At 44.4% G+C, this 27,456-nt stretch overlaps 1 protein-coding gene across 2 annotated transcripts; it reads right to left on the bottom strand.

The window, feature by feature from the left end:
- Positions 1-12,138: 12,138 nt before the first annotated feature.
- LOC110216961 (G-protein coupled receptor 22-like) lies at positions 12,139-27,270 on the bottom strand. Of its 2 annotated transcripts, none has more exons than XM_020999049.2 (2): positions 27,181-27,270; positions 12,139-18,318 (listed from the first exon to the last, which is right to left on the bottom strand). In XM_020999049.2, the coding sequence occupies exon 2, from the start codon at positions 18,286-18,288 to the stop codon at positions 16,918-16,920; it is 1,371 nt and encodes a 456-aa protein (XP_020854708.1). In that variant the 5' UTR covers positions 18,289-18,318; positions 27,181-27,270; the 3' UTR covers positions 12,139-16,917. The 2 variants fall into 2 exon arrangements, with proteins under 2 accessions (XP_020854708.1, XP_020854707.1); XM_020999048.2 differs by lacking the exon at positions 27,181-27,270 and adding an exon at positions 21,677-22,034.
- Positions 27,271-27,456: the final 186 nt, after the last annotated feature.

Genomic DNA, 27,456 nt, shown 5'->3' with positions numbered 1-27,456 from the left:
ATTTAGTAAACCTAATGCTGACATAGCAGTGGTGTGGTGATCAGGAGGGGGTTTAGGGCCAAATTCCCATGAGTTAGGTAATTCCTAGGAAACCAAAATTTACTGCAATTTCCCCTCCCTAACCCCCTTCCCCCTTATCCCAGAGACAAGAAAAGGCAGGAAGCTTTTCAAAGGGCAAGCTGTTCAGGTCGGGGGCAGGGCTATTCTTTGTGCTAAGCCTTTTAAAAAAAACAAAACAGGGTCTGAGAAGGGGAGGGTTTTGAAAGTAACAATGGAGAAATATTAACAAGAACTATTGATCCCCTGAGGAGGCTTCACTTTTGAGAGATCATCTCTCTCACAACACCAAATGGGATCATGAAGAGTTGGGTGCAAGGACTGAACAAAATGTAAATATATGTTATTTTTTATATCTTCACATATTATACATAAATATATACTTAAATATGAATATATACACATATATAATTGTGTGTATATATGTATATGTGTGTATGTATATATGTAGGTATGTGTATGTATGTGTCCACAACTCCCAGATGCTTGAAGACACCAGCTGTAAGCAGTTAAGTTTAAAAACTGTTTTTTAGATAGATCATGGGGTTTTAAATTATTGCAAGATCAATGTGAGTCAATAGTATAATCATGGCAGCCAAAAAAAAGGTCAATGTGATCTCAGGCTCTCTTTAAAAAGGTGGTCTCTGGGGGCAGCTAGGTGGCGCAGTGCATAGAGTACCAGCCCTGGATTCAGGAGGACCTGAGTTCAAATCCGACCTCAGACACCTAACACTCACTAGCTGTGTGACTCTGGGCAAGTCACTTAGCCCCACTTGTCTCACCAAAAAAAAAAAAAGGTGGCCTCTGGGAGAACAGAGATGTTAGTCCAACTGTCCACTGCCCTAATTAGACCACATCTAGAGTATCCTGTTTTTTAGGGTGAGAGAAATGATTATTAAGCAAATATTGGAGAGATCCAAGATTTTTTTCCCCTTCCTCATTTGGAGACTAAGTTAAAGCTTAGTTCTCTGAAGGGCAGGGTGGAAGATGAGATGAAATCTTGGAATTGTTGACCCACCTAATTAGAGAACCTTACACAGAATTTAATCTAAGGGAAATTCAGACCCATTGTGTTTCACTCAGCCAGGTTTGAGCAGAGGTGGACCCCTTTTTGTCTAGATTGCTGTAGGCGGAGTAGTGTAAATAAGAGAGAAGTCTGTTTGTCCAAGACTGAGTGATCACGCTCCTCCAGCCCCTCATTAAAATAAGTCCACCTCTCATTATAATAATCATTCTTCTTATTAATTGTTAACCAATCAGAGTTGATTGCCACCCTCAGGAACACTCACTCTTCCAAGGGCACATAAGTGTTGAGTGGGTTGCATGAGGGGTTCTTTGGCATTCAATAGTGTCATTGACCCCTTCTATTAAATAGTGCTAGCATGATTAATGAAATGATTAATTACTCAAAAGCTACATCTCTCGAACTTTTTATATGTCACAAGGGAGGGCCTTAGTATGCTGAAGAATGCTCTTCATCAGGTTAAACATCCTACTTCCTTAATGGATTTTCCAATGGAATGAACTCAAGGCCCTTCTCTGCACGTTCTTTTTTTTTTTTTTTTGCCCTGAAGTCAGGAGGACCTGAGTTCAAATCCGGCCTCAGATCAAATACTTGACACTTACTAGCTGTGTGACCCTGGGCAAGTCACTTAACCCCAATTGCCAAAAAAAAAAAAGAATGTGCAGAGAAGGGCCTTGAGTTCATTCCTTTGGAAAATCCATTAAGGAAGTAGGATGTTTAACCTGATGAAGAGAATACTTAGGGGAGACATGGCAGCTTTCTTCTTATATTTAGAGAGAAGGCCCTTCATTTGAAAGAGCAATAGACTTACTCTGCTTGACCCCAGATGGTAGGACTTGGCATGGTGTACTGCAGACAGATTTAGAGTTGCTCAATCAACCAAGGATTTATTAAATACTGTGTGCCAAACTTCTAGGAAACATTTTCCAACAGTGAAAGCTAATAACCAAAACTAGAATGGGCTACCTTGGGAAACAGTGGGTTTTCTCTCATTAAAAATCTTCAAGCAAATGGTGGGTGACCATTTATCAGATAGATTGTAAAGAAGATTCTTATCCTTAGAAGTCACAAATTAGATGGACTCTGAGGTCTCTAACTCTGGGAGACAATTGGATTGTCTTGGCATCACCTTCCTGATGCCATGGTCCTCTTGCCCACTGGGGACAAAACTGGAACTGTGCAGTTGACAAGGCTTGCTTTCTTTCCTTTTCTTTCTTTTAAGGCTTTTCTTTCCCTTCCCTCTGGCCACATACCTTACCTGCAGGTACTCTGCCCTAAGGGAATGTAAATCCTAATCTCTGAAACTTTATTTTTAACCCCAAATCACTCTTGCTCTTATTGATTGGCCAACAATAGGTCCCAGGCCAAGCCCTACTTGATCATTGTTTGTGCCCTGATTGGCTCAGAATGAATGTAAATAACAATTGTTTCTGTTTTGACCAAAAACCCTGAGGGTCTTAGCCTCCCAGATTGATTTTTTTAAAGAGGTAAAAAGGCCAGTCTCTGCCTCATTTCTTCTTTATTATTTAATAATTTTAGTTTTCAACATTCATTTCCACAAGATTTTGAGTTCCATATGCCCAAAGGGCTACAAAACTGTGCATACCCTTTGATCCAGCAATAGCACTTCTAGGGCTATATCCCAAAGAGATCAAACAAATGGGACATTCTCACATGTACAAAAATATTCATAGCAGCTCTTTGTGGTGGCAAAGAATTGGAAATTGAGAGGATGCCCACCAGTTGGGGAATGGCTGAGCAAGTTGTGGTATTTGAATGTAATGGAACACTACTGTGTTATAAGAAATGATGAACAGGCCGACTTCAGAAAAACCTGGAAAGACTTATATAGTCTGATGCTGAGTGAAGTGAGCAGAACCAAGAGGACTTTGTACACAATAACAGCCACCTTATGTGATGACTAATATTGTTAAATTGAACCCTTCTCAGCATTACAAGGATCTAAGACATCTCCAGAGGCCTTGGGATGGAAAATGCTGTCCACATCCAAAGAAAGAACTATGGAAGTCAAATTGCTATCACTTATTTTTACCTTCTGTTGAGTTTTGTTTCATCTTTCTGATGGTTCCTCCTATTAGTTTTAATTTTTACTTACAACTTCACTAATGTGAAAATATGTTTAATAGGAATGTAAATGTAAAACCTATATCAGATTGTAGGCCGTCTTGAGGAGGGTGGGGGAGGAAGGGGGAAAAAATTTTCAACTCAAAAGCATATGGAAGTCATTGTTGATAAATCAAAATAAATTAATAAAATTTTTTAAAAAAGAAAAAAAAGATTGAGTTCCAAATTCCCTCTCCATCTCGCCCCTCCCCCACCCCAAGAAGGTGTGCATTCTGAATACCCCTTCCCCTAATCTGCCCTCCCTTCTCTCACCACCACCCACCTTCTCTCACCACCACCCACCTTCTCTCATCCCCTTCCCCTTCTATTTTCCTGTAGGGCAGGATAGATTTGCCTATATATCTTATTTCCCAGTTGCATGTCAAAACAATTTTTAACATTTGTTTTTATAGCTTTGGGTTCCAAATTCAATCCCTTCTTTCTTCCCTAGCTACCCTCACTGAGATGGCAAGCAACTCAATACAGGTTACATATGTGTAGTCATGCAAAATACTTCCATAGTAGTCATGTTGTAAAAAACTAACTATATTTCCTTTCATCCTATCTCCCCTCCCATTTATTCCCTCTTTTTACCCTGTCCCTTCTCAGAAGTGTTTGCTTCTGATTACCCCCTCCCCCAATCTGCCCTCCCTTCTATCATCCTCCCCCTCTGTTATCCCCTTCTTCCCTATTTTCCTGTAGGGTAAGATAGATTTCCATAACCAATTGAGTGTGTATGTTATTCCCTCCTTAAGCTAAATCTGATGAGAATAAGATTCACTCATTCACTTTCAGCTTCCCCTCCATTGTAAAAGCTTTTTCTTGTCTGTTTTATGTGAGATAATTTACCCCATTTTTCCTTTCTCTTCCTCTTCCCAGTCTAATCCTCTTTCACCCCTTAATTTTGTTTTTTAGATATCACCCCTTCATCTTCAATTCACCCTGTGCCCTCTATCTATCTATCTATCTATCTATCTATCTATCTATCTATCTACATAAATTTTTTCCCCTCCAACTATCCTAATACTGACAAAGGTCTCATGAGTTACAAATATCATTTTTACATCCAGGAATGTAAAAAGTTCAACCTTAATAAGTCTCTTATGATTTCTATTTCCTGTTTACCTCTTCATGTTTCACTGGAGTCTTGTATTTGAAAGTCAAATTTTCTATTCAGCTCTGGTCTTTTCATCAAGAATGCTTGAAAATCCTCTATTTCACTGAATATCCACTTTTTCCTCTGAGGGATTACAGTCAGTTTTACTGGGAAAGTGATTCTTTTGGTTGTAATCTTATCTCCTTTGCCCCCCAGAATTGCCTCATATCTTGTAGAGCCTTAATCATAGAATGAGCTTTGCCTCGGTCAAACTGAGACTCATTGAAGACCTTAGCTTGAAAAGGCCAAGATACCCCAGTGTGCTTCTTGGGTCATCTCCAGTCATCCTGATCCATTATCTGGCCACTGGACCCAGATGGCTCCGGAGGAGAAAGTGAGGCTGGGTGACTTTGCACAACCCTCCCTCATTTAAATCCAATTCACTTGCATGTCTTAGCATCATCTTCTTGATGTCATGGTCCTCTTCAAGAATGAAGGACAAACAGCAATTATGCTAGTATGGCCAGGTCTCCTATTCTTTCAGAATCCTAGTTGCCCTTTCCTGGTCACACTGAAGCTTTCCTATGCCTTTCCTAAAAAGGGGTTACCAAGAACTGGACACAGTACTCCAGATATGGTCTGACTAGTACAGGGGCGCTTACAGCCGAACCATCCCCTCCCTACTTCATGTAGCCTAAGATTTATTTGGGTATCTTCCCTGCTATATGATACTGTCGAGATACTTTAAAATTCAGTCTCTGCCAACCAGTGTGTAAGCAAGCTATCCCTTGCAAGTTTGTGTCATCTACAGATGAGATAAGCATGTCATCTCATGTTTGTTACAAGGATTTTGTTTTAATTTCTTTTTCCCAATAGTGGAAGGATATAGGAAAGAGAAGAAATAAATGCTTGTTAATTGAAAAGAATAAAAATAAAAAGCATGTCATCTGTGCCTTTATCCAATTCATTGATAAAACTGTTAAACAGCACAGGGCCAAGCACAGATTATTCAGACATTCTGCTAGAAGTCTCTTTCCAAAATAATCCTGGTCAGAAATGGAGGATGATGGCAGTATAGTAGTAATATGCACCTCCTGTCAGCCCAGCACAAACAGCAGATTAGGAGAGATGTAGCTGCAGATGTTGGTGATGGGAGTAAGAAAACCATCTCTTCTCCTCCCTTCACCCTACCTCCGGGTCAGTAATGTAAGTCTCATGAATAGTACAGGTCTTCACTAGTATAGCCAAAGGGGGGAGAGAGAGAAAAAAAAATCCTGGAGGGAAGGCTGTAGGGAAGATGCCCTCATCACCTTTCAAATGGACTACTGAAGTTAGTAATTAGCTTCCTAATTGCTCTTCCTTCTTCCAGGCTCCACATTGATACAAAATTGATGTTTCTGAAACACAGATCTGTTTCTGTCATACTTTCCTTCTTAAAAATCTTCCATGATTCCCTATTGCCTCTAGAATAAAATAGAAACTCCTTAGCTTGGCACTTAATGCCCCCAACCTTCCTCTCCAATTTTATTTCAAATTACTCATCTTCTTGAATTTTCCATTGTAGTAATACTATGTGTTCCCAAACATAACATTCCATCTTCTGACCCTGTGTATGTATACCTGGTCCCCTGTATATGGAACTCACTACTCCCTCCCTATCCCAACCACCCCTATGCCCACCTACTTCTTAGAATCATGAGCTTCTTTGAAACATAGTTCAGGCAATATCTGTTAGGAGGGGCTTTTACTACTTCTCCCAGCTTTTGTTTCACTTACACTCCTGAAATTGCTTAGCATTATCTTGTACATACTTTGTATTTACTTGTCTGTATCTCCCCTATAAAAGTTAAGATTCAGGAAGTTAGTGACTATTTCATTTTGTCTTTGTATCCTTAGTACCCAGCACAGTGCCTTGAAACTGGTAAAGCACTTAATAAATACTTATTGAATTTAAAGGGGGATCACTGCCTTGTCATGACAGAGGGGCTTGTGTAGCTCATGAGGTATACCATGAAGGGTTATCCAAGATGGACAGGTTATAGTGAAGAGTTCTGACAAAAGGTGGAAAAGCAACTGGCAAACTAATCCAGTATTTTTGTTTAAAAAAAAAAAAAGGACAGTACTAAAATGATAAAAGAGATGACATTAGAAAATGAGTCCCTCAGGTCAGAAAGTGTCCAATAGGCTATTGGTGGACAACTAAAACTAGCTTCAGTATTAATGAAACAGTTGGGTCAAAGCCAAAAGGAAGTTCAGCTGTACAAAATGGTCTGGTGATGAAAGGAAAGTCCAATGTTGTAAAGACCAATATTGCATAGGAACCTGGAATGTAAGATCTGTGAACTGAAGTAAGTAGGTGTGGTCATGTAGATGATGGAAAGATTAAACACAGACATCTTGGGTGACAGAGAACTCAAGTGGAAGGGAATGGGTGAATTTAATTCAGGTGATCATTACATATATTACTGTGTGCAAGAATCCCTTAGAAGAAATAGAGAAGCCTTCATAATCAATAAAAGGATGAGAAAAGTACTTGAGTATAATCTCAAAAATATCAGAATGATATCTATTTGAATCCAAGGCAAACTATTCAACATCACAGTAATACAAGTCTATGCTGAAGAGGCCAAAGTTAATTAATTATATGAAGACCTACAGCATCTAGAAATAACACCAAAAATAGACGTTACATCCATCACAGAGGATTTGAATGCTAAAGAAGAAAACCAAAAGATAATTGTAGTAACTGGCAAGTTTGGCCTTGGAGTACAAAATGAAGCAGGACAGAAGTTAATAGAGTTTTGTCAAGATAACTCACTGGTCATAGCAAACACTCTTTTTCAACACCCCAAAAAGCAACTCTACACATGGATATAACCAAATGGTCAATACAGAAACTAGATTGATTATAAACTTTGCAGCCAAAGGTGGAGAAGCTGTATGTAGTGAGTTAAAATGAAACCTGGAGCTCACTGTGGCTCAGATCATGAGCTTCTTGTGGCAAAATTCGGACTTAAGTTGAAGACAGTAGGGAAAACCATCAGACAATACAGGTATGACCAAAATATCATCCCTTATGAATATGAAGTGGGAGTGATGAATAGATTTAAGGGATTAGATCTGGTAGACAGAGTGTTGAAGAACTGTGGATAGAGGTTCACAATATTATGCAGAAGGCAGCAACAAAAAACATTCCAAAGAAAAAGAAGAGCAAGAAAGCAAAATAGCTGTCTCATGAGGTGGTTGCCGTCCTTTCTTCACTGAAGAGGACCAAAAAGACATCACTATGTTAAAGTCAAGTTGCAATGAGTCGGACTGTGGCTGACCAGACCAATACAAGCTCAGAATGCCCTACCATAGGTCGGGCACAAATAATCAGTGTGAACATTTGGAGTGGGTTCTCTAAATTTGTGCATCTGGCATTTCTTTTGAGCTGCTTCAATTTTACTTTGCTTATAGAACACAGAACCTTCTCTGATGAGGGCATGCCATGCTGGGTGGTTCTGTGCCAGTGTCTCCCATGAATACAATCAATTCAAAAATTCTTAAGAGAAATCTTGAACGTGTCCTTGTATCACTTCTTCTGACCATCATGTAAGTACTAGCCCTGTGTGAGTTCTCCATAAAGTAGTCTTTTAGGCAAGCATTGTTTGGCATTCAAACCCTCACCATGTGATACCCTCTCTGCTCTCCATAACACTCTGTCTGCCTCCCCCATAATACCTTCTCTGACTCCCATAACTCTCTACCCCCCTCCATGACACCCTTCCTCCTCCTTCCCCTCCCCCTCATATAACATGCTACTGCAATTCTACTTTGCTCATAGAGCGAAGCGCCTTCTTTGATGCAGGAATACCAAACTGTGTGGTCCTGTGCCAGAGTCTCTCATGTCTTATAATCAATTCCAAAGTTTTTCAGAGAGTGTTCTTGTATTGCTTCTTCTGACCCCCATGTAAGCACTTGCCTCATGTGAGTTCTCTCCATAAAAGTCTTTTATTATCTATGGAGAAATGGAAGAATTTGTAACCAAATGAGAGATGGAGAGCATTATGATAGATAATAGATAAAATAGATAATTTTGATTATATTAAATTTAAAAGTTTTTGCACAAACTAAACCAAGATTATAAGGAAAGCAGAAAGCTGGGAGACAATTTTTACAGCAAGTGTCTCTGATAAAGGCCTCATTTCTCAAATGTATCAAAAACTGAGTTAACTTTCTAAGAATACAAATCATCCCCCAATTGATAAATGGTCAAAAGATATGAACAGGTAGTTTTCAAATGAAGAAATTAAAGCAGAAGTCATATAGTCATATGAAAAAATGCTCTAAATCACTACTGATTAAAGAAATACAAATTAAAACAACTCTGAGGTGTCACCTCATGCCTATCAGATTGGCTAATATGACAGAAAAGGAAAAGGATAAATATTGGACAGGACATGGGAAAATTGGGACACTATTGCACAATGCACTGTTGGTAGAATTGTGAACTAATCCAACCATTCTGGAGAGCAATTTGGAATTAAGCCCAAAGGGCAATCAAATTGTGCCTACCCTTTGATCTAGCAATATCACTGCTAGGTCTGTCCCCCAAAGAGAGTTTTTAAAAGGTGGGGGGAGGGAGAGGAAGAACCTACTTGTATAGAAAATATTTACAACAGCTCTTTTTGTGGTGGCAAAGAATTGGAAATTGAAGGGATGCCCACTAATTGAGATATGGCTGAACAAATTGTGGTATATGAATCTAATAGAATACTATTGTGCTGTAAGAAATGATGAGCAGGCTGATTTCAGAAAAACCTGGAAAAGATTATATGAAATGACGCAAAGTAAAGTGAGCAAAACTAAGAGAACGTTATACATAGCATAAGCAACATTGTGAGATAATCAGCTATAAATGACTTAGTTATTCTCAGCAATTCTCAGTTATTCTCAGCAAGATAATTCCAAAAGACTCATGAGGAAAAGTGTTATTCACATCCAGAGAAAGAACTGGAGTCTGAATGCAGATTGAAACATACTATTTTCACTTTCTTCACTTTTTGTGTTTTTTTTCTTTTGCTCTGTTTCTTCTTTCATAATGTGACTAATATGGAATTTGTTTTACATGATTGCACAGATATAACCTATATCAAATTGCTTACTGTCTTAGGGAGGGGGGAGGTAAGGGAGGAAGGGAGAAAATTTGGAACTCAAATTTCTTAAATGAATGTTAAATTTGTCTTTACAGATAATTAGAAAAAAATAAAATACCAACACAATTATTTATTTATTTTAAATAAAGTGCTGCACCCAATATGGCAGCAAATTTACAAAACTCAACAGTGGCCACTGGATTGGAAAAGATCTATTTATATTCCAATCCTAAAGAAGGGCAATGCCAAGGAATGTTCAAATTATTGAACAATTGTGCTATTTCACATGCCAGCAAGGTTATGTTTAAGATTCTGCAAGCTAGGCTTCAGCAACTTGTCAAAGAGGCAGAGGAACTAGAGACCAAATTGCCAACATTAGCTGTATTATGGAGAAAGCAAGGAAATTTCAGGGGAAAAAATCTACTTCTGGTTACATCTATTTCATTAACTACACTAAAGCTTTTGACTATGTGAGTCACAACAAAATGTGGCAACCTCAAATAGATGGAAGCACCAGATTATCTTACTTGTTTCCTGAGGAACCTGTATGGGGGCCAAGAAGTAAAAGTTAGAACTGAACATGGAACAACTAATTGGTTTAAGATTGGAAAAGGAGAACAATAAGGCTTTATACTTTCACCTTACTTATTTAACTTACATTCAGAGTACCTTACAAAATGCCAGGGTAGATAAATCAAAAGCTGGAATTAAAGTTACTGAGAAATATCAATAATCTCAGATATGCAGATGGTATAACGGAGGGAACAAAGTGAAGAAGAATTAAGAAGCCTCCTGATGAGTGTGAAAGAGGAGAGCATAAAAGCTGGCTTGAAGCTGAACATTGAAAAACTAAGTTCCTGGCAACTGGTCCCATCACTTCCTGGCAAATAGAGAAGAAATGGAAGCAGTGTCAGATTTTATATTCTTGGGCTCAAAGATCACTGCAGATGGTGACTGCAGCCACAAAAGTAAAAGACACTTACTCCTTGGAAGGAAAGCTATGGCAAATCTGGACAGCATACCAAAAAGCAGCTGCCAAAGGTCCATATAGTCCAAACTGTGGTTTTTCCAGCAGCAATGCATGGCTGTGAAAGTTGGACTATAAGGAAAAAGCTGAGCATTATTGAATTAATGCTTTCAAACTATGGTGCTAAAGACTTTTGAGAGTCTTTGGACAGCAGGGAGATCAAACCAGTCCATACTTAAAGAAATTAATTCAGGCTATTCACTGGAAGGTTAAATACTGAAGCTGAAGCTTAAATATTTTGGCCACATAATGAGAAGACAGGACTCATTGGAAAAGATCCTGATGTTAAGTAAGACTGAAGGCAAAAGAACAAGAGGAAGGCAAAGAATTAGATGGATAGATAGTATCATGGAAATAACATGAACTTGGACAGATTTTGAGTGATAGTGGAGGATAGAAGGGCATGGCATGCTATGATCCATAGGAACAGGAAGAGTCACACAATTGTACAACTGAACAACAAATAAGGACAAAAGGATTCTCTTGGCTTATCATGGGCATAGGTATGAACCATTCTAAAAACCTGTTCATAACTGATCCCTTGTAAGCCCGAGTGCTTATACAGTTGTTCTGTTTTTGAAGAGGACCGAGGACAGTGTCTACTAGATGGAGTAGAGTTGTGCAGTTGTCAGCCTCACTTTTTCTTCCAGAGTCATCAAAGTCCAGTGGCCAAAACAAAAGTCAGGATGACTGGTGATGGCCTGGGTTACAGTGAATGACCTTGACATCTTTGATGTCTGAACCAAACTCTAAGCACTCCAAAGTTCCTGCTTCAGCTGCCTTCATGGCCATTGGAACAAATTGTCTTCATTCTCCCATTCCAACCAGGGGAAGTCTTCACATGTCTGGGGTATCACTGAAGGTTTTGAGGCCCTCACCTGGGCCTCCAAGAAGCTGGAGCATTTGTAGCAGCAGTCACATCCTGGTAAAACCATCTTGGCAGATAGGTTTAAACTAGGTTGAAGATAACCAACAGGCCTCAAAACCATTGTATAGTAATGCAAAGTTGGTGGCTACCCTTAGGTGATTTCTGCATAGAGGTATACCTTATTTTATTACGCTTTGCAGATGCTGTGTTTTTTACAAATTAAAGGTTTATGGCAATCCTGTGTCAAGTAAGTCTACCAGCATCACTTTTCCAAAAAGCATGTGCTCACATCATATCTCTGTGTCACATTTTTGCAATTCCTGAAATATTTCCAACTTTTTCATTATTATTATTGTATCTGTTATAGTGATCTGTGATTAGTGATCTTTGATGTTATTGTTGTGATTATTTTAGGGAGCCATGAACAGAGCTAATATAAGACTACGATAATTGTTGAGTGTTTTGACTTCTCCACCAACCTTCCTTTGCAGTCTTTTTCCCTCTCCTCAGACCCCCCTATTCTCTGAGACACAACAATATTGAAATTAGGCCAGTCAACAACCCTAGAATGGCCTCTAAGTGTTCAAGGAAGAGTCAATCAATGCGGCAAACTTTATCTTTGTCCTTTTTTAAGAAATTGCCACCCCCACTTCAACCTTCAGCAACCACCACTCTGATCAGTCAGCAGCCATCAACATTGAGGCAAAACCACCAGCAAAAAGATTATAACTCTCTAAAGGCTCAAATGATGGTTAGCATTTTTAGCAATAAAGTATTTTTAATTAAGGTATATACAGTGGGTTTTTTTTTACAAATTAGTACTGCACATTAATAGACTATAGTGTAGTATAAACATAACTTTTATATACACTGGGAGACCAAAACGTTCTTGTGACTCACTTTATTGTGGTGGCCCAGAACCAAATCAGAAATATCTTCAAGGTATGGCTGTCCTGGTGTTGCCAGTATCCACCTGTCTGGGGGGGCGTCAAATAAGCAAGAAAACTAAGAGATCTCCAAAGTGTACTTCATGTCCAGAGGAAGCACGGAGGATTGTGGTTCAAAGAAAAAATAAAAGCCCACTCTTTTTATTATCCTTACTGTTCTTTGCCAGCCTTGGCTCTTTCCAATTTACGTCATTCCTACTATTGTTCTCACAGGAATGCAGTGCTTTGTGCTTATCCTCCATTACCTACCTTGCTTCCCTCTTATATCCATGTCTTTTATTGGTCATTTGAGTTCCCTGTGTATCTGTATCCATTTCTTTCAGCAACTTCTTTTCTTCCTCATAGATATATTTTATTTTGAAGTCTTGGGAATTTCACTTTTGAGATCTTCCTGATCCTCTAAGGATGATTTTCTTTGTCTCATTTCAGGCCACAGGAATCCTACCTCTCAATTTTATGTAATGGAATCTCCTCTTCAACCTGAGGAGGGAGGGGAGTGGGATTCTCATTCAGTTAGTTTAGGAAAGGGGGATTTCAGTAATTTGCTAGAGGGCAATTTATGCTTTCAGGGCCCAGATTCAAAGGAAGGTGGCAAGGACTTCATAAATTTACAGATTTAGAGCTGGAAGGGAACTTAGCATTTATCCAACTCTCTCATTTTAAAGATGAAGAAACTGCGGCCCAGAAAAGTGCACTTGTCCACCATTTTTCACACAGGTCGACCACTTTCTCTCTGGCTTTGACTATTGCTCCCAGGGCCATTTTTAAATGATTAAGATTACAAAGCACTTTCCTGCCCCAGGAAAGTAGGCTGTACAAATAGTATGATCCTTATTTTGTAGATGGAACTAAAGCCCAAAGAATGTATTTATCCATAGCTCCACATCTGATGTCTCCAAGCTGAGATTCAAACCTAGATCTCCTGACTCTAGGTTCAATGCTGTCTTGATGCTAATCAATATTGATATTTTTAAAATGAGCTCCATAACTAATATTCCTTGTTCAGCTGCTATCAGTTTTCATGGTAGTCTCTTGGCCTAGGAGGTCATGCTCAATAGTATCCAGGTAACAGAAAGCTATTTTAATAGATATGACTTTTCCAGCTTCACAACCCCAATTCCTGTGCTTAACATAGGAACCTTTCTAGGTGATTCTTGGAACTTTTCCCACTCAAGAGCCTCATAAAATACCTGACTTTGTGCCTTTGAGACACATTACCTATTATCCAAAAGTCTATAAAGTGTTTCCTTGAGCCCTGGGGGTTCTAGGCCTAGCCACTTGCCATACCTATTTTCCCCTATTCCACACCCCTGTTGATGTTTAGAAGTTTAAGGGTGCTAGGATCCCCAAATCACAACATATGGGTCCTGCCAGAAAGAGAATTAGACCCAAGTCTTCTTTCAGACAAAGACAAGGTTTATTAGAACATCAATCAGGGGTGGGTGAGATTTAAAGAATCTGCCCTATAGGCCAGGCTCTTAAGATATCTAAGCATTTGTATTGCTAATGAAAGAGAGCCAGATGTTAGGAATCTGAGCCCTTGGCTAGACTCTTAAAGCATCTGAGCACCTTAATGCAGACAAGATGGACCTTATATACAGAAAGACTGTGGGAGGGATCTAGGAGTGGCCAAATAATTTGGGGTGACTGAAGGAGGGGTCTGGGGAGGATCTGGATGGGAATGGCTAGTAAGCTGGGGTGAACAGATCTCCAGGGACCTGATCCACAGGGGCCTAGGGAGAAAATGGAGTCTAGACAGGATTAAGGGTGGGAAGTGGCCAGAGGCAATCGGGAAGTAATGGAACAGAATTGGGACTTTGGGCATAGCCACAGTGAAAGGCCAGTTAAGTGGATTACAGCCTCAGGCAAACGCCACAGATTTGGGAAAGTCCAGGGATTTTCCTTTTTGGGGGCCAGATCCCAAAGACATGGTCTTTTCCTTTTAGGGGTTTAGACTCATCCCCATCACCTGACAAAGTGGCTGAAGCTCCAAGGTCAATGTGACTTTTTAACAGGCTTCTGGCAGGATTTAGCTTCCAAAGAACAGGGCTCTAGGAGGTTGGGGATCTTAGTGATTCCTATATTGCAGAAATCCATCAGTCTGGCAACAGTTCTTGATTGAGCCACAAGGGTGCGCCTGTGACACCTGTGGGTCTCCTAGAATCTGAGTTGGGAAGGGACCTCTGAGATCACAGACTCTTAACATCCTTACCAGTCTAGAAATCCCCTCTAACGCATCCCTGTCGGGAATCCTGTGACCTCTGCTGAAACACCTAGAATGATAAGGTGCTATCTTTCGAGCCAGCCTTTTGCATTGCTGGACAGCTGTTGGGAAATTTTTCCCAATGTTGAGGTGAAATACGTCTTCCCATTGCCTATGGTTCTGTGTAGGTGTCTCTCCTCCCTGTCTCACCCTCTTCTCTTCTTTCCCTTCCCCCTTTTCCCTCCCTCCTTTTTTCTCCTCTCCCCTCCATCTAGATGTGGTGATACTAATCACCTCTTCTACAGATAAACAGACTCAGAGGGAGGGGAAACAATGGGATTCATTCTTACAAACTAGATTACACCATGAAATATTTTGTTGGGCAAGGGCAACTTCTCTTTTCGACCCCAAACCCCCCTTTTCCCCTCCTTCACTTTCCAGGTCTTCCTGGAGTGTTTCAGCTATCACTTTCACCTTTCTTCTGAGGGGACCTGACTTGTTTCAACTCAGCAGCACAGCTGAGTGGCAAGGACATTGCCCCTGGATGAATTTAAGTCTCAGTTCTTCTACTTAGGTCCCCTGTGACCTTAGACATGTCACATTTCAGGGGCCTCAGGTTCTTCATCTATACAATGAGGAGCTGAGATAGATGGTCTGTAAAGCCCCTTCTAGCTATCAACCTTTATCCCTTATTATATTTGGACAGGAATTTGCTTCTTTCCTTTCTAACTCAGAGAAAGCAGATCTGGGAGATGGGGGGGGGGTGTCAGATTCAGGAACCACAAATGGCTGTATAGTTTATGCCTTCCCTGCCTCTGAAGGCCCCACTAAACTTCTGACTGAACGTGCCCTGCCCCCAGATGTACTTCTGGAACATTCAGATCTCTCTCCCCAACAACCTGCTGACAAGTGACTTTCCCCTAGAATAGTGTGAGATCTAGTGGCAAGAAGGGTCCAGAACCCAGAACTTCAGTCTTGACTAGAAGGTCTTTGAGATCAGAGTTTGATCAATAGGATTTGAGTGGGAAGTGGGACAAGAGCAGCATTGACTGAGACCAGTGAAAGAAACAGTTGGCAGGAAAGCTTAGGTTTCTGTTGACATATGCAAATTATTTTCAAAACCAGTCAGCTCCTCAGGCTTCATGGAGCTGGTACTCCAAAGTACTGGTTCTTTCTCCCCTCACAAAAAGGGAACCAATTATCTCTATACTTTCCACACCACACTCCAAGGACCCTGAGAGAGGCCAGAACTTTAGAGGAAGGGATGGTGATCAAGTTTATTTAACTAAGAGGGGAAGGATCAGATACTTTGCAAGTATTTTGCAGAAAGACCTGGGGCCACTTCAGAAATCAGGGGAACTGAACGCTACCAGAAAAGTCACACCAGACTGGACAGTATTAAAAGTAAAAACTACGTATAGGGATAGAGCTCCCTGCTAGGGCATTTACTTTTCTCTCCCAGGTAGGGGAAGCAGCTGCCAAAGGCCCTGGGCACCCCCAGTAACATCACACCCTGTAGGATTTGTACTGAGAGACAGTTCTTAAGCCTGGCAGTTTGGCCAAAGCCAGAAGGAACTCTGGCCTGCTTCCATTTCAGACCGCCCCCCCCATAAGAAACAACACTACACCTTTTCCTCCTGGGGGGAGTAGTGGTAGGGAGAAGACAGATACCTGCCTTAGTCCCCTCTAGGACAAGCTAGCCAATGACAAACAGGAAGACCAGACAGGATCCCACCCCCTAGCTAAATCTGTGAATGGGGAGGTGGTGACTCCCAGGCTGGTGACTCTTTGGGGGCAGGAATGGGGTAATTGAGGAGCTCCATCTGGAGTTATTGCTGTGATGAGCCCCGTCAGGGCAGTGGGTCTCCTATGGGGTTTTCTTCTCCCTAGCCCCATTATTGCCTTAATGGTGCAGCCAATAGGGGCACCCCACCACCCCCAGGAGCTGAGCACTCTGTGGTGGCTAGGGACTCTGTGAAACAGAATGGAGACTGTGCTTTCTTTGGTGATGGGTGATGGGACTGTGCTGGCAGGAATTTGAGCTTAGAGGAGGCTCTCCTCCAGCTCCCCTGCAGGTTCCAGGGGCCCAGAGGTGGTGGGTGCTGGTGACAAGTCCTGGGCCCCCAGGCCACTCAGGGCAGGAGAGCAAAGAAAATCTCCTCCAGTCTGTGCTCATCTGCAGGACAGACTCGATGAATGAGACCTTCAGCTAGTGGGCATCCACCTCCAGGGCAAGGACATTAGGCTGAGGCCCTCAGTCTGTGGACACCTTTTAGGTCAGAAAAGCCTGATGATTCCCGGGCGCTCACAGGGAAGATGCACCTGGATGAGGGCTGTTAGTCCATTCGCACCCTTGAACCAAGGATACTGGGGAAATCAGAGTTACCCCTCATTCCATGAGCACCTGCAGGGCAGGAGCAACGATTGAAGCCCTCAGTTCCGGGGCTGTCCATCCAAGCCCAAACCACGGTCCCCGACTTCCTCTGCCTTGCCCTGGCCTTTGCGCGTTCTCAGCCAGGAATTCCTCACAATAGCAGCTGCTGGAGCGGGTGGTTCAGGTCGCAAGGCGCACACAGCGTGCCTCCGGGCTTGGCTTCGCAGCGCCCGGCTGAGCGAGCGGCGAGGGAAAGCGTAGAGCAGCGGGTGCAGCACTGTGGTACCGTAGGCCGCCGCCAGGCAGCAGAGCCGTAGACGGGCCAGCCGCTCGCTAGGGCCCATGCACAGAAGAAGCAGGTTGCCCACAGACAACGGAGCCCAGCATCCCACAAAGGAGCTGACGATGAGCAGCGACCGGCGCAAAACCCGCCGCCTCCGAGCCCGTCTGTCGCGGTGCCGGCGCACGGCTCGCCGCAATGCTAGAATCACAGACACCGAAGTTTGCAGAGCTGGCGGCGGGGGCGCGGGGCCCGAGGTGGGCGCTGCCGGCGGTGGCATTGGACTCAGCCCCCGGGACTCTCCAGCCCCGGCCCCAGACCCACAGCCACGTCCTCGCCGCCTCCCCCTTCTCCTCCTCCGACTGGCTCGCGCACCGACGCCCGCGCTCAGCGCATGGAGAACACGCGCATAAGTCACCAACAGTCCCACAAGAGCCGCCACGAAGGCGGGGATCTGCACCAGGAGGTGGCCCCTGCCAGCAGGCTCCCCTCGGCCCGCCACAGCCTCATCTCCGCCTGTACCTACACAGGACACGTCTGTGCGGTTGTCAGCACCCGACGCCTCATCCCACGCCCCCGGCGCCAGTCCCGCCTCCACAAAGGGCAAGAAGAAGGCTGCCAGGGAGAGCAGCCAAGCGATGGCCAGGAGCAACAGCGCGCGCGCGGGCGTGAGACGACGGCGCGCGGGCCGCGCGGACATGTCATAGCGGTCCAGGCTGACAGCGAGTACGCCGGCTGCCGTGGCCACGCCGCTGAAGGTAACCCCGGCCTCATGGAAACGGCAGAGCAGGCTTAAGGGGCGCACCGAGACCGGAGCGCGAAGAGCCGATGTAGTGGGCAGCAGGAGTACGGCCACGCTGAGCGGGACACAAAACGCGCAGATGAGCGTGTCCAGCACGTGCAGGCTGAGGGTGAGGCGTGCACTGGCCGAGGCCCTGGGGCCGGCCCTGGCCCGGTGTAGAAGCAGGGCAGCAGTATTGCAGCCTAGGCCCAGCGCGAGCTCCAGAAGGAGCACGCCTGCCAGTGAAGCCCGGAAGCCCCCAGGGAACGGTCCCCTAGCCCAGCCAGCATCCTCGGAGCTGTCCACTGCAGCCCCTGCTCTGGGTCCATCACTTGTCTCCAACACCGGAAGGTCCGAGTGGGTCTCCATGGGCGGGGCTCAGCATAATCCCGGAGCCACCTGTAGGGGAGGGAAGTAGGGTAAGAGAGGGAGAAGGAGGTGAATTTTGCAGCACTGAAACTGGGGCTCCCCTACCCACCCACTCCTAACCCTGGCAATTAGGCAAATTCCACCCCCACCTGTCAGTCAATAAACATTTAAATGTCTACTAAGTGAAAGGAACAGTGCTAAGTGCAGCTCATACTAAAGGTGTTTACCCTGACCAAGTCAATTAACCTTGCTGAATCTTGAGTTTTGTGTGGCTTGTCTATTGTAAGGAAAGTGCTTGTAAACCTTAAGTACTATTTAAATATGAGTTACTATGTATTTCAAAGAGCATATGCAATCAAGAACCTGGCTCTTCCATTCTTGATCTTTTTTTTTTCTTTTGCTTTTTGGTGAGGCAATTGGGGTTAAGTGACTTGCCCAGGATCACCCAACTAGTAAGTGTTAAATGTCTGAGGCTGGATTTGAACTCAGGTCCTCCTAACTTCAAGGCCAGAGCTCTATTCACTGAGCCACCTAGCTGCCCCCATTCTTGATCTTTATGAACAGCTACTTGCTTGCCCTCTGAGCCTCAGACCAAGTAGCTGTTTACCTAAACTTTGTATGTTCTCTAGCACTGAGCACAGTGCTCTGAACAGAGAGCTTGAGAACAGAGAACAGAGAGATGCTTAAAAAATGAGCTGGACTAGGTTGGGTTTTAGGTCCTTTTCTGCACTGGAAACTTCCTCCAGGAAGTCTGGGAGGAATTTCTATTCCTCTCATCCAAAACTGGCCTTCTTTTATCTGATTCTATGACGTGGAACTTTTAGGAGGAAAGCATCGAAGTGAGTGAGAATCAGGAGACCTGGGTCAAATTACAGTCTCTCAGAGTATCTGTAAATGAGGATGATGATATTTTCATCACCTCACAAGGATGCTGTGAGGAAAATGCCATGTCAACATTAAAGCTCCATAGAAACGGGAGTTATTACCTCTGTCTTCTGCCTCCCCTCAAGTTGGAAGCTCTCCAGTAGAGAAGCAAGGCCTCCCCAACCTTGTCTCTATCCTTCCTGAAATAGCATGCCTTCTACTCTGAGAAATGAGAATGGAATTAAGTGTCTGACTTCCTTTCCTTTGGTCAACAGCTCTGCGCTCCAGGCCCTGAGTAACACTCAGCTTTAAGTGTCCCCTCCCTGCCGCCCCCTTTCATGGACCCTGATATCTGAAGCCACTTTTTACTCTAAGGAGAAAGGGAGTGGGTCATAGGATGGGGTGCTGTTTTGGAATCTTGGAACTGCTTGGCCTAAGAACATCTAAATTTGAATCTCAGCCTTGCCACTACTTGTTTGAATTTGGACAAATTATTTAACTTCTCTGGGTCTCTGTTTCCCCATCTGTAAAAGGCGGGGGTGAAGTAGATAATCTTTAAAAGCCTTTCCTAGCTCTAACATCCTGTGTTCTAAGGTTCCTTCCAGCTTTAATGTTATAATTCCAATGAAGGAGCTAGTGTCAGAATTGGGGGACACGCAGCAGCTGTTGCCCCATCTGGCAAGATGACTAAGTGATTCCACCTCCACTCCACCAAACCCCCTGCCATGGCTGTCAGTTAACCAAGGATAACTGGAGTAGGTATACTGACTTTGTGCTCCCTCCTCATACATAAGTGGTTAGTTGGGGGGTGAGAGGAGAGAGGAGAGAGGCTGAGAATAAAGGGCTGAGCTCCTGTCTCTCCCACATCCTCACTTACACCTCAGGTCACCTGCCCCTTTTCTCCAGGTTGGGGCCTCCTGGTGGGGTGGGATACAGGCAGACCTGTCCTAGAGGAGACAAACAGCTTTCATTCTCTCCTGCAGGGCTCAGAGAGATTATGTATAGTTCTCTCCTCTGGCACTGAGGATGAGATGTCCTTGGTGCATGGCCAAGGTCAGAAGATGATTTGTTCCTTGGGAGGCTCTAGGTTAAGCCAAGTGTTTGTAAACAACCAAAAAGAGACACGGTTTCCAGTAGCCTTCTTTACCTCTATCCCCAGAGGGGCTCCCTTTGGGAACTGTCTGACTCTAAGGCTACCTCTAGGGACATGAATTCAGAGCTGAAGGAAACTCAAGGCTCATTTCCTCCAACTCCCATATGGCCTAGTCAGGGAAACAGATCCAAAGAAAGGAAGAGACTTGCACACAGCAAGTTAATGTCAGAGTCTGGCTAAGAATCCAAGTCTCCCTGACTTCCAGCTCAGGGTCCTCAGGATGTTTTCATTCCACTGAGCTGTATCTAATAGATGACTTCCCACCAGATTAGCCTCTTCTGAGTTTCTTTTGGACATAAGCTCTCCCCACTCCAACCTATCTGGAAGGGTGATTCACCTCTCATTTCAAATCCAGATCAGAGCCCACCTCTGCCAGGATGCTTTCCCTAATTTTCCCAGATACACCTTTTATTCTTTCTCCCTTAAGCCCTTATCTGATTAATGAATCACTTTTCACTAGTTTACATCTCTAACAAAGATGGGGTCTATCCAAGGGTAAAGTGGTCTCTCCCTCTGTTCTCTAGTCTCTTTGGTCCCCTCGCTCTTCTACAGTGCCAAGGCAGGGTTCCTTTCTCTGGGGCAGAAGGAAAGATCCCTTGATTTAGGAACAGACCTTGGATTCAAATCATGGGCAACTTACTACCTATGTGACCTTGGCAAGTTCTAGTTCTCCTCTGGCCTCTGGCCTCATTTAGAAATCAGAGTTGAACTAGATGGTCTGTAAGGTCTCTTCCAGTCTGAAAATCATAGGATCCTGTGCCCTGAGTTGTCCCCTAGAATGGAGGCTCTTGTGCCCGGCGGGTCCAGTCTTTGTGGTAGGGTTACCTTAGAGAGCCTAAGACTCAGGCTACTTACTTTCTTGGTGACTAGGTATCTAGGGCTCAGGCAGGGAGTTCACCCTCCTCTCCTCCACCAAAAGCCTCCAGTGATGAAAGATGGAAGAAAGGAACCAGTATTAAGAGAACACTGCCTTGTGACTGGAGGGGGGGTGTTCTGAGAAATCAGTTTTTCTTGTAACTAAGGATTGGGATCTTTCAGTGGGTGCTCCCCACACAGCCCAGCGACCATTACACCTGGATCCCCTTCTCAGCTGTGGCACATTTTTCTTCACCCTTTGGTCACAGCATATGATTTCACACAAATAGTCTTAATGGATGGGGCTGAATTCCAGGGTTGGGGTAGGGACGGCTTTGACAGGGGACAGAGAATGTGGAGTTGCAGACCTCCTGATGGTTGCCTAATGGTCCCCAGGAAGTCGGCTGCGCAAAAGGACAGGAAGTGACTTCGCATCTGGGGGCGGTTAGCTAGGGGAATGGGGTCCCCCTCCTTGTCTTTTGGTTCAGTTCCCCCAACCCCTGTCCGGGGTCTCACCTCGGCCCTCAGGCTCAGCTTCCAGCCGAGGCCAGTCCCGCCGGCCTGGCCCGGCCGCTGCCCACCGGGGGCTCCGGTATGCCCTGCCTCCCTCTGGGTTGGTTCCTCCGCCGCTGCGGATGCTCCCCCATCTCCGCTGCTGCCGGCTCAGCTCCTGCCTCTTGCTCTCCTCCACTCCCGACTCTCCCTCAGCTCCGGTTCCCTTCCCCACCCCGCCTGCGCTGCACTGCGCGCGGACCGGCACAGAGCAGCCCTTGCGCGTCCCCGCACTTTCCCTGCGCGTGTCCGCGTCTCCCGCGGCTGGCTCTGGGTACTGGACCAAGCCGGCACCTACGGTGCCCCCACCCCACTTCTCCAGGTATTCAATGCCCACAGACCAGACAAGCGCCCATCTCAAGCCACGCCCCCACTGCGGCTTGTGGGATTGGGGAACAGGGCCTATGAGGTTTGGGGTTTCAGTATTTCTGTGCTCAGGATTCCTTCACCAGATGCATAGTACACCTTCAGAAGATGCTTGTTCCTACATCCAACCCACCCTCCCATCATTCATTCATTCATTCGACACTTATTAAATGTTGCCTGAATTCGTAGCCACTAGCTGGGGAAGGCACAAAGCTTAGATAAAGCTAGGTGACTACTCTCATAGAGCTTACTAGATGAATGTCTGTCTAGCCCTGAGCCTTAGTCCTCATGATGCTCATTGTAGTAGCGAATTCCGGAGTTGGTGATCCCCAGGAAAAAAACCATGACTACAGCTCCACCATTCTGTGAGAATAGGAGATATGATCAACGGGACAGGGTTGGCCTTGACAAGGAGTCCGGGCCAGAGGGAAGGAGGAGATAGATGAAGATGAGGGAGTTTTAAGTGTGGGAGCAATGAAGAATTACAGGTCGATGATTTTAATCTTTTCAGTAAAGGAGATGAGGTCTTTTTGTGAGAGGGGTTGGGGTTGGCTTCACGGAAAGAGGTTTGGAATAGCTATGCAGGGACGTGCTAGGGAAGGGATAAGAGATGACGTCATTGGTCCTCTGACCTGGTAGGGACCTCAGGTGTTTCAAATCTCTATCTGAACAGGAATATCCTCAACAATGCACCCAAATCTAAGTCCCTGGCAAGTCCTCAAGCTTCTGCTTGAAGACCTCCAAAAATGGACAACTGACTACTTCAGTTACTTATTCTGTTGGACAGCTCTAATCTTGGGAACCTTTTCCTCACTTTTAAGTTAAAATCTGTCTTTCTTAGCAGGCAGTAGTTAGCATCCTGTTGAAGTCAGACAGTATAATCTGGAGGTTATCTTGAATTCCCCCCCCCCATCTCTCACAGCCAATCAGTTAACTTAGTCCAGTCAATTCCACCTCTATTTCTCCTCTCTATTCCTCATCACAGGCCTTCATTACCATCTGGTTAAAGCAGTACATTCTTTCTTACTCTTCTCAATCCACTCCTTTCATATTATATTCCTAGAATAATTTTTAAATTTTCATTTGAATCTATTAAACTGTACTCATTCACTCTGAATAACTTTTCTCACACAAAAACCTGTTCATGTCAGCCTTCTGCTCAAAAATTTTCAACGGCTTTCTACAGCTTTTGCCCACATCAAGGCCCTTCCAACACTGCCTTTCTAGTCTTATCTCACATCATGCCTGTATACATTCTCTATACCAAAAAAACTGGACTATGTATCTCCTTTCCAGCCCCCTCTCCTATACTTTCCTGCTGCAGTGCCTTTGCACCATGACTAGAATATCCTCTCCCCTCCTTCCTTTGCTTGAATTTACCCATTCTTTAAAGCCCAAATCAAACACCACCTCCTCTAATAAGCCTTCTTTGATTCTCCTCTGCTTCAAATTCAGTAACCACCTTCCCCCCACCCCCACCCCCCTTGGTCCTCACGTATTTTGTCTTTGTCTCATGTACTGCACACTAGATTGTGAGCTCCATGTGAACAGGGACTGTCTTACCTAATCCCCCCCAACCATGACCATCATTGTTTTTAACATGATTAATGTTTATTGAATGATGATTTTGTCCAGCTGAGCTCCATGCCACAGGGAAGAGAAGCAGAGGAGATGGTGGGGCAATGTCAAGGGGGCTCAAGTCTCTCCATTTTAGTTTGTCTGGGGTGACAGATGATGAATAAGGGGAAGGAAGAAGTGCCCCCAGACCTATGACCAACAGGGAAAAGTACCCTCCAGTCCTGCATCTCATCCCAGTTACAGCCCTAATCACATTCTGTCTTTTATCATAGTTCTGTGTGCACCTCCATCCTGTCTTCAACCCAACTCTCCACCTAAACTGTGAGCTCCCCTAGGGCAAGGACTTCTCTGCCTCCAGCTCAGGACCATGGGAAGGATCAATGAATGTTTGCTTAATGAAAATGTACCCTCAACTCCCACTTTTGTTCATAAGTATAAACCAGGCAGAATGCAAGAATCTTCTCACCCCTACCCCTATAAGCTGACCTAGGGTGTACTCCCAGTTTCTGACAGCATCAAGCACAGGGCTGGAAACAGCAGTGAGGGAAGGTAAATGCTTGTTGGCCTGAGTTTACTTCTCCCCCTAAAAGCAACCCATATATCTGACAGGTTTGTACATGCAAAAAAGCCTCTTATAACCTAGCAGGCAATCACCCTTCTCACTCAGCTTTGCCCTAGTCAGTCCAAACCTGGAGTGTTACTTCCAGTCTCAATGGACTGTATATGTGCACGGCTCTAGGAATGTACATATGAATAAGTTTCTCCTAAACAACACTTTTAAAGCAAATCTAAATCATTCAATCTTATCATTCCATATCTATAACTATATATAAATAAAAATTAACACTGTATAATGTAGCTCACAAAATTGACACGCTTGTGCACACAGAAAGAATGAACAGCTTGGGAGGGAGACTGAAACTAGACAAGATTTGGGATCATCACAATTAGACCTAGAATGGACTTTAAAGGCAGCTAAGTGGTGAAGTTTATTAGAGGGCTGAACCTGGAGTCGAGAAGGTGTTCAAATCCTGCTCCAAATGCTTACTGTGTAATCCTGGGCAAATCACTTTGCCTTTGTTTGCCTCAGTCTCTTCAACTGTTAAAATAGGGTAATAACAGTAGCTACCTTGAAGAGGAGTTGTGAAGATCAAATGAGATATTTACAAATAGCTTAGCACAGTGCCTAGCACATAGTAGGACTTAATGAAGCCTTCTTTTCTTTCTCCCTTCTCATTTAGTTTAAGCTCCTTCTTTTATAAGAGAAATAGGCCCAAAGAGTTTAAAGAGATTGGCCAAGGTCACACAGGTTGTAATATCTAGCCAAGCTGAGATGCAAACCCAGGTCAGAGTTCTCATTGTCTTCTGCTTCTGCCCCAGCCTACGATGCACCCTGCCTGGCTTTCCTCAGGAGCCCTTTCTAGCACTACCTTCTGCACAAAGCCCCCTACTGCTGGCTCTTTGTAGGGGTTCTGTGTATAGTCATGGACATGCATTTGTCTGGGCTGCGGAGTGGATACTTTCCAAGAACAGAGAATATTTCACATTTGTCTCCATATGCCCAGCACCTAGCACTTAGCTCACAGAAGATTAAAGGTTGGTTGATTTAATCACAAGATTTCAAGATATAAGGTTGGTAGGGACCTTAGAAATAACCTATCCAATCTTCTCATTTTATGAATGAGAAAACTGCAGCCCAGAAAGATGAGATTTCCTGCATCATCTCTGAAGGGAGGTCACCCAGGGAGTGGAGGAGCACAGCCGGAATTTGAATCTGGGTCTTCCGACTAAATCCATTACTCTTTCCACTATGTCCTGCTGCCATAAGGAAAGATGTGTACAGAAGATTCCTTCATAGGACGAAAGGTGGTGGTGGTGGCATTTAGTTATTTCAGTCATGTCTGACTCTTTGTGACCCCATTTGGGTTTTCTTGGCAAAGATAATCCAGTGGTTTGCCATTTCCTTCTCCAGCTCCTTTTCACAGATGAGGAAACCAAAGCCAACAGGGCTAAGTGACTTGCCTAGGGTCACACAGCTAGTGTCTGAGGTCAGATTTGAACTGAGAAAGATCAATCTTCCCGACTCCAGGCTTAGTACTCTGTGCGCTATGGCACTACCTTGCTGCTAGGATGGAAGGTAGAACTAGATAAATTACAAAAACCCTACCAGATTTGGAGTCAAGAGATCTGGACCTCAATGCTGGACTTTCACTACTTGTGTGATTATGGGCAAATTCTTTTCTTTGTCTGGAAAATGGACTAGAAGATCCAAAAAGTCCCTCCCAACTCTAAATCTGATGAGTCTAAGAAACTACAACAGGCATTCCACACTCAGAGCTCACTGGATCCTTACCCATGCACTGCCTGAGGCACCTAACCTAAGCTCTAGTTGTGGAATCAAGAGCTAGGTAGGAACCCTGACTCTGCTTCTGGTAAAATAAAATAAAATAATTTTTGTACAGAGCTAATTAGCACAGTGCCTGGCACACAGCAAATGCTTAATAAATGCCTGCTCCCTTTCCTTCTCCTACTTGTATTACTTTGAACAAGTGGCTCGATTTCTCCATGTCTGTTCTTCATCCATGAAGTTAGAAGTGAGAGCAGTGGGTCTCAAACGTTTTGAGTATGAGGACCTTTTTCAAACGAAAAAATTTCACTGACCATCAAATGATGTAGTTCAAATGTCACCTGCCACACTAGTTGTATGATCCTTGCCAAACTCCCTAACCTCTAGGAACCTCTCTTCTCATCTGTAAGATGGGGCTCAAATGAGATAACATATATGAGGCCCTGCACAAAACATTATAGAAATATCAGCAGAAACATGCAGTGTGCCCACCTGCTTCCCTGGCTCCCCCTTATCTCTAAAGGGTGGGCTTATCCATGTCTTCTCTTCTATCCTGGCCCCAGAGAGGCTGGATGAGTAGGGGGAAAGACAAAATTGTGGGAACAGCTTAGAAGGCGGTAGGACCAGGTGGTCCCTGGTGGTCTGGGGATGGACAGTGCCAAATGCAGCCTCCACAGAGGTTACAATAATTGAGGTTTACTTATTTATTGTTTAAAATATATTTAAACAGCAGCAATCACTTCCCAAATGCAAAAAAAAATTACAATATTTCAAATAAAATTAAAATGCAAATCGGAAAGAAATGAAAGTACAACTGAGAGAAATTAAACACAGAGGGCACCAGGGGCTAGGCTCAGAGCCAGGGAAGAATCCAGGGTCTTATTCGGGGGGCTGGTGCACATTTGTGTGTGTGTGTGGACATTCGAGAGGTGCAGGCTGACTGCAGACAGCCAAGGCACCACCTCAGAAGCCCCAAACCTTCCAGCTCCCTCCCACCTCCACCCCCCAAATGGAGCCTGGGTCCCGGTTAGAGGAGGGAAAGGCTGAGGGAAGCTGTTAGGAGCTAGAGAGGGGGAAAGCTGAGGGTGAACAAGGTGCTTGGCATAGAAGAAGGCCAAAGCCAGAAAGCCCTGCTAGATACACCCTCCCCCCACCCAGGGCCCCCCCACCCAGGGACCTGCTAGTCGACTTCCTCCATGTTGCTGTAGGTAGGGGTGGGGCGCTCCGTGGGGCGGGGGAACAGCTCTGCGGGCGTCATCGGGGGGCCCCCCTCAGGGTCCAGACCAGGCGTGAAGGGCGCAGGGCCCATTCCCTGTAAATGGAACATAATGCTGGGAGGGGCAGTATGGAGGAGGCAACCCATCCCCCTCCAACAGTACCCAGGATCTTCTTCCTTCCCTAAGGTGTGGGCCCCCTCCCTCTCACCAGTGAGCAATTGGGGCACATGAATTTG

Source organism: Phascolarctos cinereus, unplaced genomic scaffold (genome assembly GCF_003287225.1).
Source record: "Phascolarctos cinereus isolate Bilbo 61053 unplaced genomic scaffold, phaCin_HiC Scaffold_4;HRSCAF=312, whole genome shotgun sequence".
Classification (NCBI taxonomy): domain Eukaryota; kingdom Metazoa; phylum Chordata; class Mammalia; order Diprotodontia; family Phascolarctidae; genus Phascolarctos; species Phascolarctos cinereus.
The sequence above is the reverse complement of the archived record's forward strand: the minus strand, read 5'-3'. Positions and strand labels throughout refer to the sequence as shown.